Source organism: Stegastes partitus, unplaced genomic scaffold (assembly GCF_000690725.1).
Source record: "Stegastes partitus isolate 25-593 unplaced genomic scaffold, Stegastes_partitus-1.0.2 Scaffold462, whole genome shotgun sequence".
In the NCBI taxonomy this organism is placed as follows: Eukaryota; Metazoa; Chordata; class Actinopteri; family Pomacentridae; genus Stegastes; species Stegastes partitus.
Window position 1 is genome coordinate 19,042 of NW_007578193.1, and position 17,131 is coordinate 36,172.

The window sequence follows — 17,131 nt, forward strand, 5'->3', positions numbered from 1 at the left end:
ATGCATGCTAAATTACTAAACTATCATGAGTGGTTTTATAGTGTTTGATCAGCGTTGCATGTTGGCTGGTGTGCTCGAGCTGCAGTGAATAGGGAGTGGAGAGAGAAGCACTTAGATCTGCACATTCTAAGAAAAGCAACGATGTACAGTCACATCTAAGACCTTTTAAGCCAGGAAGGGTGTACAGTCCTGGAAAAAAAAGCTTCTAAGTATTCAACTTTTGATACACACAACTGATTTTTTAGGGTTTAAATCAACAACTTTAAGGACTTCCTGACTTTAACAAAGTCTGAAATGTATAAAACTAAATAACAACTCCTTGTGAGCGCAGTAAATAAAGGATTCATCCGTCCAGTGAGGAATTTCACACAGCCCTCACAAAGTTATTCAGGTAAAACAAACACGACGGCTGTAGCTGCCTCTCGGTCGCCTCACCTGTCTCAATGGAGCCGATGAAGCCGATTACAAATCCAGCTGTGTGGTACAGAGGCAGGTTGACGTAGATGACATCATTGGAAGTGACACCGTTTGAAGACAGAACGACCAGAGCTGCTAGCAGGCGGTTCTGGTTGATCACAGCTGCCTTAGGAAGACCTGAAATACAAAACACACAGTCCAGAGGGAGGCCTTCCACATGTTGTTGTTGTTGTTGTTGTTGTTGCAATTGAAGAAATTAACACAACCACACGATACCTGTAGTTCCAGAAGTGTAGATATATACCGCAGGACTTTTGAATGTCATGTGTGATCTGAGGGATCGAGGCAGCGGGGCGTCAGACGCCTCGTCCACTTTGTCGGAGAATCCCTCGATTCCAGGCGTGTCGCAGTGTTTGGTCATCAGAAGGACGGTGACACCTTGATCCATCAGCGAGGGCAGCACATCCTCCACCGCTTCCTTCAGCTCTGGACAAGGACATTGAGCACATTCAGAACTGTTAGATGCAAGCTTTAGGTTAATTATAAAGATAGGATAAGACAAGATAAGACACAACTTTCTTAAACCTATTCAGGACTTTTGGGGTCTTTTGAACCTCAGCCCATTTGGTTTAGGTGACAGGTATTGTTTTTTTATTTTTTAAGATTTTTTTTAAAAAAAAAAAAAAGCAAAATTGGCAAGCAATTGGAAACAAAAAAAACGCAAATTAAAAAAATGAATTAAAAAAAGAAAAAAAGCCAAAAAGAAAAACAAAAAAAAATTTGCAAAAAACCCTTCCTGGGAGCCAAAGGAACCCCAAAAAACCTCCAACAAAGAAAAAAAGAAAAGCCCGAAAAAGGGTAAAAACAAAAGAAAATAAGCAGCCTAGATATTGCTCAGAAAACAAAACTGCACAAGAATAAATGCAGTGCTTAGTTTGTTGAGCAATAAGATAGAAGTACAATACATGACTGAAAAAGGCAGCAAAAATAAGAAGAAAAGTAAAGTGGCAAAGATTCTGAGGTAGTAAAGTAATATTGCATGTAACAATGAATTATTGCACACGAAATTGAAATACTGCATCCCAAAACATGAAGTGTCGCACATGGAATTGGTATATTACATCTGAAACTGAAACATCGCAGCTGAAAAATGAAACATTGCACATAGAAATAGGTGTTTTGCCCCTTGAAATGGACATTACACATAATACTGACATTGATATTACACAAACTATTGAGAAAAGTAATATATTGCCTTGAAATAATCATAATGTTGTTCAGATTTATAGGTTGTTGTAGGAAATGCAGTTTCGATTCAAGTCGAAGTTGAATTTTAGGATCTGCACAGTATAATGAGGAGGAAACATCATGCAGGTCTGGCTGCCTGCTTAAACTTGAAAACAGACTTTCCAGGAAGCGCACAGCTGCATACCTGCGGCTGCTACCAGCACCTTGGCCTTGCAGCAGTTGAAGCAGTGCAGCAGAGACTTGGTGCGGATGTTGTGGTTGAGCAGAGCCACGGGAGAGCCCAGTTTAGCCAGGGCCAGCCAGGTGAACATGAAGGCGGGTTCATTGCCCGTGAAGAGAGCCACGGTGTCCCCAGCCTCATAGCCGGGGTGACTCTGGAGCGCGTTGGCGATCTTGTTGCTCCTCTTATCCGCGTCAGAGAACGAGTGTCTGTCATTCTCAAACACAATGAAGTGTTTGTCCGGATGCGCAGCTGTTTGCTCCAAGAAACGATCTAAAACAGAAAACAAAGGTTTCCTCCTTCGCCTCGCAACGAACTTCACCACGATGCTCATTAAATCCCCGAAATACACAACATCCATCCAGACGTAAGGGAAGAAAGTTTTGAGTAGAAATGGAACTATGAGCACACTTGCAAAAATAACAGAAATTACAAACACCTCCATCATGATGTCTCGTTTAAAAGCCTGCGCAGCCCCTTCTGCAAAATGGGGAATGTTGCAAATAAGGTTTTTTTCTCTCTTTTTTTGTGCTCAGTGGGGCGGAGCATTTACTTCTAAGTATGTGAAGTTCGAGGAAAATATTTGACCAATGTGGGGTGCTGATGATTGGAAGCAAGAGAGACAAACTTGAACCAATCCAGGCTTTTGGAGAAGTTAAAGCATGCAGAGAAAATAGGACAGCCATAACTGTCACACTTGGTCAGTCAGGCTCAGATGGAAGGAGGTTCTGCTACTTGAGGTTTTAAGTTGTAAACAAAACTCTGCAGCTCCTCTGCTGGGGTCATCTGGGGCCAACTGGTCGGTCATTCAAATAGCAAAGTTCAACAGTTTCGCTTGGCAAAAATACTGGCTGGAATCTGACTGATCGCTATAAGTCATGGAGTAGAAGTCTCCTTTAGTTTGGCTGCTTAGTTCAGGCCTCCTCTAAAAGACTCCACATGACAAATCTGTGGAGTTCTGCTGCACAAACCTGTATTTTTATTTTATTTATTTTTTATCAGTGTTTTGTCTAATCTAATAGATGATCTTACCTCTTTTGGCCTCCAACAGCTATTTAAATGAAGCCTTTCAGGTATGTTACATCTGAAAAGTGACAGAACGCCTGGTTTCAGCTACAACATTGCACATTATGAGTTTATCACATGATTTTTAATGTAAATTCTCAATCTGATTCATGACTAACCGTCAAATGAATGCAACAGACTACAAAAAACACAGTATTTCACTCCGAAGCGATGTGGAGTAAAAGCGTAAAGTGGCATATTAACATACATACACCTCAAAGTTGTACTTAAGTACAGGAGGTTTGTGTAAATACCCTAGTGAGGATTAAGCGGTGTATAGATAATGGATGGATGGATGGGTTTGTGTAAATATTCTGAGTTACTTGCTGCCAGTGTTAAAGTGAGCAGCATGTTTGGATTATGGATTAGAAAATCCTGACATAAATACAGACTATGCACAAGCTCAAACACAAACAGAGACACACAAATGTGAAAGAAAAAATAAAGAAATAAAACTTACTTCTTGGTAGTACCAGAACTGTAAAATTGCCAAGAAGATCTGCTCTCTGAACATTCTTTTCAAGCATTTTGAAATTCCTGCAGGTGGCACTCTTTTCTTTTGCTTGCACTCCACTTTTAGTCTTCATCAGCAAACAGTTGTTGCTGATGAAGCCAATGACTTTCTATTTTCAACATCCTTTTCAATGTTGTAAAAATAAAACAGGTTTGAGGCTATTCCGTTCCTTTTTTTCGCAATAAAAAGCAGGAAATCTGAATTAAAACTTCTAATAATTTCCTATTCAGCTGCATTGCGATGATTCATAAACATGGGAACACGAGTAAAGTTTAAAAGCTGAAAGGAATTTTGTTTTGTTTGTATCACAGAAGATACTGAAAGGAGGGAAAAACATGTTCTGCATGCTAAAGCAAGGAAATAGTTATTTTTTGAGTATTTTCTGCACGTGACAGTGAGCATATCAGGTTCAGTATCCACACATGCCTGTTGACAGCACGTAAATGAGTACAGTTTGGCATAACTTGTGATTTTCTGCTGTCTTAGTTAACAAAAATAGCTTAATGATTTGTTCAAAGTGTCAGTGTTAGCTATAAGTTGAAGACATTCAGCCACTGCTCAGTTAGTCCAACCACAGTCGACAACAAACTTTGTTTTCTCAGTTTGATGGACTTTGAAGGATCGATCCTATATTTGCTGCACAATCTTGAATTCCAATATCTAAACTGTTGTTATCGCCACTTGAGTGGCAGGGTTAATGCTGACTAAGATTTTTAAAGCGGCTATTTAAAAAAAAAAAAAAAAGACACACAAAAGGACTCCAGGATGCATCTTTACTTCACAAAGCTGACCCAGAAAACTGACATTTATACACGTAGTCAAAAGGTAAAACGAGGACAGGGTATGTTCAGTTTGACATAAGGGCTCGGATGTCCAAGAAAACAATGGAGCGACTGGAATCAACCTTTCAACACCAGTAAAACAAGAAATATAACCTCTTCATTCGCATGCAGTGGTCACCTGTTTGTCACTTTGAGGTACTTAATATTCAGTTGTGACCTTTTTATAACCATTTAAAATGCATCCAAACAAATAGCATTCCAAAAAACATCAAATCAGATCAACTAAAAAGCATTCACGGTGAAAGAGATTTGAAAATGGCAAAGGAGTTGCTTTTTATGACTTGAAATCTGATCATCTTTCCCATTTGCATTGAGTTAAATCAGTATTTTCATATTTATATTGTGTGAAATTGACACTGCTGCAGCTTTTTTAGCACAATATGTTTGCTTTTATGCACTATTAAAATCATCAACATGCTTATTTGTCTAAACATTGATGAGAAATTGGCCACCGGTTGCATGTCAGTCCAGTAAATCTAGAACTTCAACAAGTAGCTGGTTAGTTGAGTAGCAGATTGGAAACAAATGGGCAAACCAACGAACCTGGCTCAGTCCAGTGGTAGTCAGAGAAATCTACCTGCTAAGTAACTTATAAACACATGCAGTCTGGTTGGTTTAGTTTGCATCAAAAGCAAAGCGTAAAAAGGAATCAGTGTTTTTGTGCTGAACTATTTCTCCCTTCAAGTCTTGTCATTGTTGAAAGGCAGCCAGCAGAGACTCTAGGAAGCCTCTGCACTGTGAACCTCAGGTTTGTGTTTGATCAGATGTTCTTCTGCCCCAAGAATTCACAAATACAGCTTGAAATCCAAATAAAAATAAATACTCCTAGATTCCATAAAGAAAAAAAAATTCTCCTGGTGACTGTTGGACTCGGAGATGATGCTGCAGGGATCTGAAGGCATCCTCGGCGCGTCGTCCTTTGAACCTTGGGCATCGGCCAGAGATTATTTCTCTCTCTCCCTCTCTCTCTCTTTTTTTTTTGAGGACGAGGTAATACCAGGGGTCACTGAGGTCTGCGGGTTGTGAAACTCTTGTGAGCACAGTTCAGAGAAGCATGTGGTGTCACAGCCTGCACAAGGCGGCTGCTTTTTCATGTATTCCTGTGGTTGTGTGAATGTTTGGTGGTGTTACAAAATCATTATTAACACACTGATACTGTACAGGCCTTACTGTAATGTTTTATTACAGTGGATTCAGAACCTAATCACAGATAGCAGCATATTTAAAAAAAAATACTTATTTTAAATACATTTTACTGTTTTTTTTTGTGATCAGCACAATACATACTAATATGAGAGCATTGAAAATTACCCTTTTTACTTAATCTTAATTCTAAATAGCTGATTAAATACATGCAGTCACTAAATAGCTCAGTTTTCCTTATTGTGCAGAAGCAAATTCCGTTAAATTCACTAAACTGAGCTTCTGATAAATGCATTTTCTAGCAGTTTTTTGTGAACAGCACATTAAATATTAATAAGACAGCTTTAAAAATTGTCTTTATTACATAATCTTGATTCTAAACAGCTGATTAAAAACATGTAATCACTAAATAGCTCAGTTTTCCGTTTTGTGCACCAGCAAATTCGGTTCAATGAAGTGATTTTGCAACGCCAACATATCTGCCGTAAAGTTATAAAAAACAATAAATTGTCGCAAAAAGTGAAAGTCGCCGCTTTGAAAAGAGGGACAAATCATCAGTTCAGAGGATTCCTGACGAATTTTCTGGTCTTCTCCTCCTTGGAAACTTGTAACGCTACTAGCCCAGTTGATAAGAATTTGCTGGCGTAAGGGATTGTGTTTCAGAAATGCTTTTTCCTCAAGTCACGTTGCCCCACAACATGAAGGCGACCAATGATCTCGGAGGCACGTAGGCCCGCCGCTATAAAGTTGGCCCCCGGGTTGAGGCGTCTTCATTCATGAGCACACTGACAGTCTGCGGATCCTGCGCCGCCGCTTGATTCTCACTGAAACACTCACTATTACAGCGGACAATGCTGCGAGTCAGATGTCTGAGAGGAGGTAGCAGAGGGGCCGAGGCTGCCCATCTGATCGGAGCCATGGTTGGTATTTGGGTGGTTTTAATGTCTTATGCTTCTTTCTTTCTTTCTTTCTTTCTTTCTTTCTTTCTTTCTTTCTTCTTTTCTTTTCTTCTTCTTCTTTTCAGAATTGCAGAGATTTTTTTTGGTGTTTAAAAAAAAAAAGCAACAAAAAACAACACATGTCAGTCAATAAAGAAATTCTGTGTCTTCACTATAGGCTACATCTGAGCTGCCTCTATTTGCTTGGGATCAGTTTTAATTGATTTTGCATGTTGGTTTGTGGAAATACAAAAATCAACAACAACAACAAAACAAAAGCAAAAAAGAAAAAGAAAAAAGAAAAAAGGTGTAATCACCTCAAAGAAAACTGGGTCCAAGAATGGATTTGATTTTTTGAACTGCAAAGAGAGCTTTTTTTTTCTTCGTCGTCGTCTTCTTCTTCTCCTTTGGTTGCTGAGTGACAGCGAACAGCTGTTTGGCACAGATGCGCTCTCAAACTCAGTGACACTGAAGCTGGTGCTGGGCCAGCAGGGGCCACACTGCAGCCTATCTGTGCAGATAAGGCTTCTTAATAACACGTGTACTTTGGCACCAAACCAACCTAACTCTACTGAAGGCATTTCTCACTGGAATCTTATCACTTTACAACGCTTGTGCCAACTCATTTATTTGACTGTATCACTTCTTCACTTCATTTTTTTTGCAAACTCACACAAAAAATTAACATACAGCTATTTTTGGTCACTATTAATATGTATGCAGTGCATTTTTGATCCTTACATGCTATCAAAGCTGAAGATTTGGTCGGTTTTGCACAAAAGCTGAAATTTTCTTGCCATTTTTTCTGTCGCTGAATGTTTCTTTAAGAGTCACGCTGTGCTTTCTCCCTCCCCAGCTCGGCCGATCACTCACTGGGTGGGTGCAGAGGGCCTTCCAGAGCACTTCGAGTGCAGCAGCTGCACAGCCACAACATGCAGTTGAGGACGAACACGTTACTGAACCTGTTCACCAGGAATGCCCCGTCTGCAGCTACAATGAGTGGGACCTCCTGGAGGAGGTGATCGTGGGTCGAGCCGAAAATGCCCAGGTGCCTCCCTTCACTGTGGAAGTGAAAGTAAGTTCAACCCATCGGGATGATTTGTGTGAAACATGCAGATTTGGAAAATGTAACCGTGGGACAACGTGAACTCTCTCGACAGGCTAACACATATGAGAAGTACTGGTCCTTCTACCAGAAGCATGGGGGCCAGTCTTTTCCCGCGGACCACTTGAAAAAAGCTGTTGCTGAGATTGAAGAAATGTGCAATATTCTGAGTCATGAGGGCGTCACTGTGAGGAGGCCGGAGCCCATCAACTGGTCCCTGGAATACAAAACTCCAGACTTCACATCATCAGGTAAAAAAAAGCAATCAAACAGTGCAGAAATGATGTTGTCTTCGCATTCACACTGCAAACTAATCTGGTTTCACTGAATCTCATGCAGGAATGTATGCGGCCATGCCCAGAGACATCCTTATGGTTGTGGGAAATGAGATTATTGAGGCTCCTATGGCCTGGAGGGCTCGCTTCTTCGAGTACCGAGCCTACAGGCCTTTGATCAAGGAGTATTTCAGAAAAGGTGCAAAATGGACCACTGCTCCTAAACCCACCATGGCAGATGAGCTGTACGATCAGGTGAGGCCTTATCTAAGTGAGATTAACTGTAGATACCACACGGCCAGCTGGGAAAACACTCAAGGCAGCACATGTTGAAGATTTACACTGTGGGCTGTCTTCTGAAGAGTGTTTAACACAGCACCTGCATTTAAACACCTTGTTTAGGTTCTTTATAGCACCGTTCAGCTCTTTGCTCTGTGTTGTTTGTTGCACTGCTGAATGGCTGTAAATCAATACTTTGCTGTTTCCTTCAGGACTACCCCATCCGCACAGTAGAGGACAGACACAAGCTGGCTGCACAGGGGAAGTTTGTGACCACAGAGCATGAGCCCTGCTTTGATGCTGCTGATTTTATCCGAGCTGGAAGGGACCTGTTTGTCCAGAGGAGTCAGGTATGAAGCATGTCAGCTATGCAACATAGAGATCTACTGCAGAAAGACATCTCTTTACTGGATGTTCAACACACCTATAGACAAAAAAAAATGCATCTGAATGCATTTTATATTTTTTTCCCATTTGTTTGCAGGTTACAAATTACATGGGAATTGAGTGGATGCGGCGCCATCTGGCCCCAGACTACAAGATCCACATAATCTCATTCAAGGACCCCAACCCCATGCACATTGATGCCACTTTCAACATCATCGGGCCGGGGCTGGTGCTGTCAAACCCTGATCGTCCATGTCGCCAGGTACCATAAGATCAAAAAGACACATTTCTTTTTTTGTTTTGTTTTTTTAACTTCTTGTACATATTTTAATTAGGTATGACAAACACCGCCAACTCCAACATGCTCACTACTTTTCTTTGTCTTCGCTCTAGATTGAAATGTTCAAGAAGGCTGGCTGGACTATTGTGAAACCTCCTACACCTCTGATTCCTGATGGTGTGTGCCTAATGCAATCCTGTTCTTCTCTTAAATTAAAAAGAAAACAAGATATTTTACTCTCTATCTTTCTGTGCAGACCACCCGCTGTGGATGTCCTCCAAATGGCTGTCCATGAACGTCCTCATGTTGGATGAGAAACGTGTCATGGTCGACGCCAATGAAACCACCATTCACAAAATGTTTGAGAACCTCGGTGAGAAGTTTTTTCAGCTTTTTTCCTACATTTTTACACCAATTCATTAATTTCTGCATATCTTATTTCAGTAAAGGATTGTCCTATTAATCTATGAGAAAAATACCTTGTATTTCAATCACATTTTATACCCTTGTGCTGTTTCATGATGCGTAAATGTGCTTTTTTTTTATTCAGGTATCAAGACCATAAAGGTGAACATTCGCCATGCCAACTCCCTGGGTGGTGGCTTCCACTGCTGGACAACCGATGTCCGCCGCCGTGGTACCCTGCAGTCCTACTTCCACTAGCTTTGCCAGAAATAGGCAGTTTTTATTGAGCTTTAAAAATTAAAGTCTCAATCCGGAATCTTAATACACCTATTATGATCCGTTTTATTCTTATCATCAGTTGGTCTTATTAACAGATAATGAAGGGTGGCGAGCTACTGTTTGCAATTTTTAAACCCTGTCAGAAAACAAGCATGTACATTTTAAAAATGTGTATTTGGATGCCACCTGCAGCAGCTCAAAGTCAAACCAACAGATTGTTCTTAAAACTTGTGTGAAGCAACTATAAAGTCTTATCGTGACAGGTGGCGCCAAAGTTCTTTTCCGGATTGTGTCTTTATGTCCTAAATGAACATTTGTGGATTGTTTTGATTTGACATTGCTGTACATCACAGTGCCTTTGCAAACAGCTTTGTTCAGAGATAAATAGTATATACAGTATATGCTCAAAAGCAACAAATGAATATCACTTTATTTCAATCACTAATCTCAATATTAACTGCATTTCTGGCCTGGCTATTGTGAAGCGTTTATGGCTCGAACATCTGAAAGCCATAGCTTAGAGGACAAGGTACAATTTGGTATGTGAATGTCACCGAACTAGGGCACAGGAGGAGACAAAGTCCCTCGTCACCAAAACTCAGACATCATTTTCCGAAATATTCTTTTTTATTATTATTTAAAGAAATGTTTAAAACGTATATGTAGGTCATTAAACAATTTTAACTTCTTATCAGTAGTTTAATTTTTTTTTGTAAAGATTTCAATTGATTGAACAAAAACATAAAAAGTTCTGTTTATATTTTCATACTCGTTTATTGGATTTCCCAACAATTAGTGTTGTTATGTATTTACTTAAAAAAGTATGCGGTCCATATCAGATATTGTATACCTTTTGCCTCTGCTGTTTTCTCCTATTGCAAATCTGGGCCAGTTATATGCTACTAGTCATTCTCACTGAACTGCTTGGCTGCTTTTGTGTGCAAAGCAAAAATGTCTTGAGTGGCTCAACAGAGGAATGCAAGTGATGTTTTGTATTATGCAATGTTATTAAATGTAATTAAAAATGGTTGTGTGTCATTGTTGTGATTCTCAACTTTTTAAAAATTATATTATAGATTTGCCATATTTCTGATTGTTATTTGGTCATTATTGGTGGGAAAAAATTGCATATCTTCAAGCTTAATCCATGTAACCAGTGATGAGAAAATCTTTGATTTTACTAAAGTGAAAGCATTAACACTATTAACATAAGTGACAAATACTTCATTACAAGTAAAAGTTCTGCAATCAAATGTTTCACTGTAGTGAACTGATGACAATATTCTCAGAAAAATGCACTTAAATATCAAAACAGATACAAATACAGCTTAAGCTGACCCTTTCAAAGTGTTATATTCATCATATATTTAATTAAAATATTATTACTGAAGCATTAGTGGGTCAACAGCACTTTATATCCTTAAGATGAGTTTTTCAAAGCTATCTCACATAGTGAAAAGTAGTGTTGTCAATACCTGTCAAAACCTGTAGCTTTAGTTGTACAATAGATGTAATGGAGTTAAAAAGACTTCTTCTCAAACATATGAAAGTATTCTAAACTAATGGCTCACAGTCGAGGATGGATTGGTATGCAGTCTGAGTTTCTTTGGGAACATCTTATAGTTCACTGTGATAAATTACTGTTTAAAAAAACAAACAAACAACCAAATTCAATAGTGTTTTCCAAATATGATTAAAAACTGTAAAATGTGTGGATCCAAAAACAAGAATAACCATCAACAGCAGGCTGCTGAACTGACCAAAAAAAGGTTCCACACTACAAAACACCGTTTAGAGAAGAGACTTCATTCAGACAGATAAGAATATTATTATAATAATTTGACACTGATGCCCTGAGATGGGGCATTTTTCCATTTTTTCCCTCCTTTTTCAAAAAATGTAAGAATTTTTCCTGTATTTGTAAACAAATTTACAATACTACAGTTCATCATACACCGCTGCCTTTGAATAAATGTTAACAGTCAATAAAAACAATTTGATTGTTTTTGTTGTTCTGGTGCCATATGCATTCCTAAATGTTAAACACAGTTGGTAGAGCTTAATTTTGAATAATATATATTAAAGACACATTGTTATTTGTGGCATATGTTTGCAGTTGAACGTTTACACACAAAAAAAGAGAAAATGTTGAAATTTACAGGCAGCTACTGTTACAGTTAATGTTGATTAACTTAGATTACATGATAAGATTGAACTTTATTGCCATTACACAGAGTACGTAGACAACTAAGTGCAGAGCAGCACGTAACCAGAAGAGCAAAAGAAGCAGTAAAAGCTCATTATGTGCAGTATTGGTATATACAGTATAGTACAGTATAAGCACAATGAATACTATGAACAATGTGTGGATAAAAACAGTTTATTGGAAACAGTAAACCTCCTATTCTACTGTACAGTCCTGTAAAGTAAAATATAATACTGTAAAAACACAGTGAAACAACAACAGCTGCCAGTATTTCACTGTAGTTTTACAGGAAAATGTAAACCCCAGTGTTGCACAGCCAACCTGAACAACTATCTCAGGATGCAGTTTGTGTTGTTCACTTGACCTTTTTTCTTCTTCTTTTGTTTTGTTTTGTTTTGTCACACGTCTTGTTTTATAGCTTGTATTTTCTTTATGGACCCTAAAGAAGAGTCACCGCTATCTTAGTGGCAGCTAATTCAGATCCAAACAAAAGAGTAAATTATAAAGTAGCAAACAAAAAAAGTGTAAAAACCTGAACAGCTTAACAGCACCATCGCTGACACGACACACAGTTGAACAATTGTGGGTCATTAGACGCAGTAAACCTGGTATCTCTTCACATGTTTCATAAATGGCACCATGGTGTAAGTGTGGCACCTCATCTACTGTAACACGTTTATGCCTTTAAACATTAACCAGGCGGATGTGTAAGAGGGAGGAAGGTTGCATCATATACAATAACATTATGTAAACTGGACTACTGCAAATAAAAAAGGTGACGTTACCATAAAGATAAAACCTATTAGTAATGAGGACTGCTTTATTTATGTGTTACTTTTGTTTTAGATAAGTGAAAAAAAAAAAAAAAAAAGAATATGTGTGAAAGGTGAATGTTGGGAAACATGTGATTAATAACATAATATACAAGTGTATAGTGCTCAAACGTAATTTTTCAGTTTCGATTATAACCCTTGGCAGTTAATTAACAACCTTAAAATTTAGGATATCAAAATATTTTCATGCCAGAGGTGCTGTTAAGTCATTGAGAGTATATCATATCCCTCCTCTGTTACTCTTTCGTCAGTCTTGACCTTCGCTCCTTTGACCAAATATATTTTCTCTTTTGGATGTTAAACAAAATTTAATTCAGATTTTTTAAAAATATAAACAATAAGAGACAAAGATGCATGCTCAACATAGTGATGTGTTTTCTGATATAAGCTGAATTACAACACATTAAAAAAGATTATGTAGTAACAGAAAAAAATGGTTTTGAAACAAAATGTGAAAATTGTGTCAGTGCAACAATCTAATGACAATCTGCTGCCATCTAGTGGTCAGAAGTACACACAACACCCAGTAGATTATTGAACAACTAGAAATAAAGTTGCTGAAGTCACTGTGTGTGTGAGTTCAGTCATATCAGTGGATTCAAAATGTATTGTTTTAAATTGTTTTATTCAGCATGTAGATCATTTAATGACATTTTAAATGAGAAGACAATGTACTGACTGAATCTGACAGAAAGGTAGATTCTCATTAAATTCCTTCAGTTTCAAAATGAGTCTTTCATTTTCTTTCCACTACTTTAATCAGCATTTTTCTAGAGTTTGGTCAAAACTGACTGTACTTTCATTCTTACATGCTTTTATTTTTAGCTCTTTTGTAACCTTTTTATTCCATCAGTTTCAGTGTATATTCTATAAATCTGTGTTCTCGTTATTCAACTTGTCTGTACTGTTTCGGATCAGTCTTTGATTTATACATTTGCCTGTAAAGAACTTTAAATAACCTGTGTGCATGATGAGGTGCTATATAAAGAAACGTCTTCGCTTGCTTCTGCTCACCTTGTCACTACTAACCTACAACATGCTGACATCCTTCCACTGCTGGCTCTAAAAGTTACCGTGGTGCGAAGGACCCTGATAGCCAAGTGGTGGCCCAGATTGATTCCCTGCTGACTGGACCATTTGCTGCATGTCAATCCCCCTGCTTTCTTTCCCCGTGTCTCCTATCTGTCTCCACTGTCTATCTAATAAAGGCACAAATGCTCAAAAGAGTGATCTATAAATGAAACTTTATCTTGGCTCTGTTGAGAAGGCCAAATTAGCTCCTCGTGGACATGCTTGAGTTCAAATATGTTTTTCTTCTTCATGGTTAGTTGTTATTTGATTTTCTAATGCTTGATGACAGCGCCAGCTTAAACTAAAGCCACACGGCGTCATATGAAGTATGACCAGAGACGGACACCGAAGACCTTCAGAGGCCTCCAAGTGAGCAGCTTTCATTTGTGACAAACTGTTTGATGGTTGATCTAATTGTGCTGTTAGTACATTTTAAGCAGCAGAGTCGGAATTCCTAAATCTAATTACCTTTTTTTTTTTTTCCAGAAACCACCGTGACACCATATGACTGGGACCAAAACAGCAGACACATCCCGACTATGTGCGGCGGCTCTTTGACATTTGTCATTTGACAAGCATGCTGCCCACTTAACTGCTTCACCTTTGTCACACTGTGGATCGGATCAAGCACTACAGGGTGACTGCTGTAAGGCTACAGCTTACTGTGGCTGTGACGAGGCCTGCTGCGCTGCTAAACCACACTCAGGAACACACTCTGGACTTAAGGTGGTTGTGTATCAGGATAGGATTGCCTTAAGTCGTGTTGCTTCTCTTTATATCCATTCTCACTACTTTTTTTTTTTCCTGCCTGTCTCTTTAGTCTTGTGCAGATGGATTGCTTGTTTGTACAGCTGCCTAATTGTGCAACAGTGCAGCTGCCTTAACAACTGTCTTCAAACAGGGGAATTGATTGGGATCTGGTAATGATCAGGCCTCAGTGTCTGCGGGAACACAGGAACCTGGGTAACTTTGTAGTCTGAATTATGTCCAGAACAGTCAGCCAGAGCAGATCCACTATATTCAAAGAGTACACATGCAGACATGTATCATTTTTATTGCATATTGGAGCAAATAAAGACGTGTATGATGAATTTAGAAAAAAAAATCAGGTGTTATCAAAAGTATACAAAGAAATTGCTTAAAAAAAAAGTACCTTGACTAAAACAGGAAGACTTTAAAAATATAAATTTCCTTCTAAACATCCACTAAATAAAGTATAAATGAAGTAGAGACAAAAAAAATGACAAAAATATTCACAAATAAACATAAAATCGCACAGGAGTGCTAGGTAAAGCGTTGCCTTCTAACATGTGTGAGATGTTTGTTTGCGGATTAATGCAAGATGTCATGTTGAATCATGGATTTCACTTACAGTAAAGTTTTCTGGTCTCTTGAGGATGGTCTAACAACAATAAACTTCACAAACAGAGGGACAGTTGGTCTAAGTGACTGACATTTTAGGGGATAACTTCACCTACTTCCAAGGCAAAACTCCAGGGTAATATACAGAACCATTTTAATTTTCAACATAAGTATTTCATCCAGTCATCATTGAACACATAAAAGAAGGAAAACGAAAAAACAGCACATACAAATCTGCTAAAGCAATCAGTAAATTTGTCCTATGGCGGCAAGCACAGCTGTCTTTTAATGAGTGTTGAGCTCTGCAAGGTCTTCCTAGCTGGGTAAACTTTTGAAAAATGTCAGCATAATAAGCCAAGAAGAAACCTGGATACTCTGCTGTTTCACCTTCTCACCCTAACTGCTGTATTTACTTTTTCAGCATCACTCGAAGCCACAATGTAAAGAAATGTTGCTGCTTTAAAACAGTGTGACGGCAAATATAATGTGATTATACATTCAAATGATACGCAAAAAAAAAGAAGAAAAAAAATACATTCCCTGTTCAGTAACAGTCCTTGGTTTACCCAGTCTAAATATAGGCTCAAGGTGACTTATAAATGGAGTCAAAACAAAGTCTTAAAGTACTAGCACCAGCATGCAGAAGCTAATTAACTGTATATTATAAATGCATGTGATTATATTTTTGTGGTCAAAGTTCATTTTCTGTATTGGGGGACATGTACTCGTTTACAAAGTCAGATTGTGGGGCCTCCACTGCCTTAAAGGGATAGAAACTTAGCCCCAACAACATTAAGGGGAAGATTCGGTTTAAGGTTTGGGTAAAAATGCCTCTGTTTGTATTGGAATAATATCTGATATACCGGAGTTCATTTAACTATTTATTATTCAGGACTATAAAACACAGGATTCATTTAGCAGGATTCATTGCAGAAGAAGGCCAACCATGTCAGAAAGGAATCGTGCACAGGCTTTAATTTACTGCTTTGAATGAAGTGTCCTTTAACTCGTCTACTGTAACCTGCACCGCGGCCAGGAAACGCGTATTTAACAGAGATACTGCACGTACATCATGTGCAGACAATACTTGATACAGCAGCATGGTCACAGTAAAGTAAAAAAAGCAGCTGAGGGTTTCTGTGTTGTGTCTGAACAGTGTGTGAGACTCAGACTCAGCCACTAAAACCTCGCTGTTCACTGGTGACGTGAGCTGCAGTAGCTGAGGGCTGCTACACAGACATTTTTGTACTTTTATCTGATGTAATATTCAGATTGTTGTGTACAAACTTAAATGTGATGAAAACAGAACTACCTTTGCAAACGGTGTATAATTCACGTAGATGAATCGTTTCACCTCTCATCCAAGAGGCCTCATCAGTTCTGGAGAACTGGTGAAACGTCTTCAAGGAACTCAAGCAAGTCCAGTTGCTACGATTACTCTACGAGAACAACCATGACCTGGATGACTGAGAATCTTCACAGACAAACGGTGTATCAATATATACTTTTTTACCTCCCCTCCGGCAGATATAAAAACAGTTTTTACCCCACTGCCATAACTCCACTGAACAGCTGAGCCATTCCAAACCACAATTGTTATTTGCTCTTCTATTTTGCACTAATGTACATTTACCTTCTCTGCTCGGATATGTAAATTCTTGTATATATTTGTCTTATTATCTTGTTTTATTTTTTATTAATATTTATTGTATTTTATTTTATTCCTTTCTTTCTGTTGTTATTTTACTTCATTTTTATTTTATTCTTTTCTTTTCCTATTTCTATTATTCCTGTAAATTCCTAGGGCGACACCAACGGCCCAAACCAAATTCCTTGTATGTTGTGTACGTATTTGGCCATTAAAGCTGATTCTGATTCTGATAAAAGTGGACCGAGTACCAATAACTATTTTTGATGCATAATATTTGCATAAAAAATTATCAAATTTAAAAATGTACTGACTTCAGGAAAATATATCTTTTACTTGATTTTGTAATACTTGCAGTAGTTGACAGCAGAGAGCAACAGAACACATATCATAAATCCCTAGACAACAAGAACATCCTTAATTTATATCCTTTTAGGTTTTGATAAGTGGTGGGCCAAGAGTAAAATCATATTTAAATATCTCTGCTAAACCCCCAAAGCTACATAACAACTGGGGAGGAAAGATTCAGATTTATTCATCTGAATTCAGGTTCTAAAAATTCAAATATTTTGTAAAGAAAACACTATCATTAGAAAATTCATGCGTTTGGCGCC

General features: G+C 38.3%; 2 protein-coding genes across 2 annotated transcripts in view; one reads left to right on the forward strand and one right to left on the reverse strand.

Annotated features, from left to right (window-relative positions):
* Positions 1-2,444, reverse strand: part of LOC103360766 (very long-chain acyl-CoA synthetase) — a 10,178-nt gene extending 7,734 nt beyond the window's left edge. Inside the window, exons 1-3 of the mRNA XM_008286664.1 lie at positions 1,850-2,444; positions 694-903; positions 436-594 (exon numbers count right to left, since the gene is read on the reverse strand). Of these exons, the coding sequence (XP_008284886.1) occupies positions 436-594; positions 694-903; positions 1,850-2,333 (853 nt within the window). The 5' untranslated portion in view covers positions 2,334-2,444. The remainder of the gene's footprint in view (positions 1-435; positions 595-693; positions 904-1,849) is intronic.
* A 3,784-nt stretch (positions 2,445-6,228) lies between these two features.
* gatm (glycine amidinotransferase (L-arginine:glycine amidinotransferase)) lies at positions 6,229-10,435 on the forward strand. The gene is made up of 9 exons (XM_008286637.1): positions 6,229-6,369; positions 7,244-7,462; positions 7,548-7,743; positions 7,832-8,022; positions 8,259-8,396; positions 8,531-8,695; positions 8,827-8,890; positions 8,970-9,086; positions 9,264-10,435. The coding sequence occupies exons 1-9, from the start codon at positions 6,301-6,303 to the stop codon at positions 9,374-9,376; spliced, it is 1,272 nt and encodes a 423-aa protein (XP_008284859.1). The 5' UTR covers positions 6,229-6,300; the 3' UTR covers positions 9,377-10,435.
* The last annotated feature ends 6,696 nt before the right edge of the window (positions 10,436-17,131 follow it).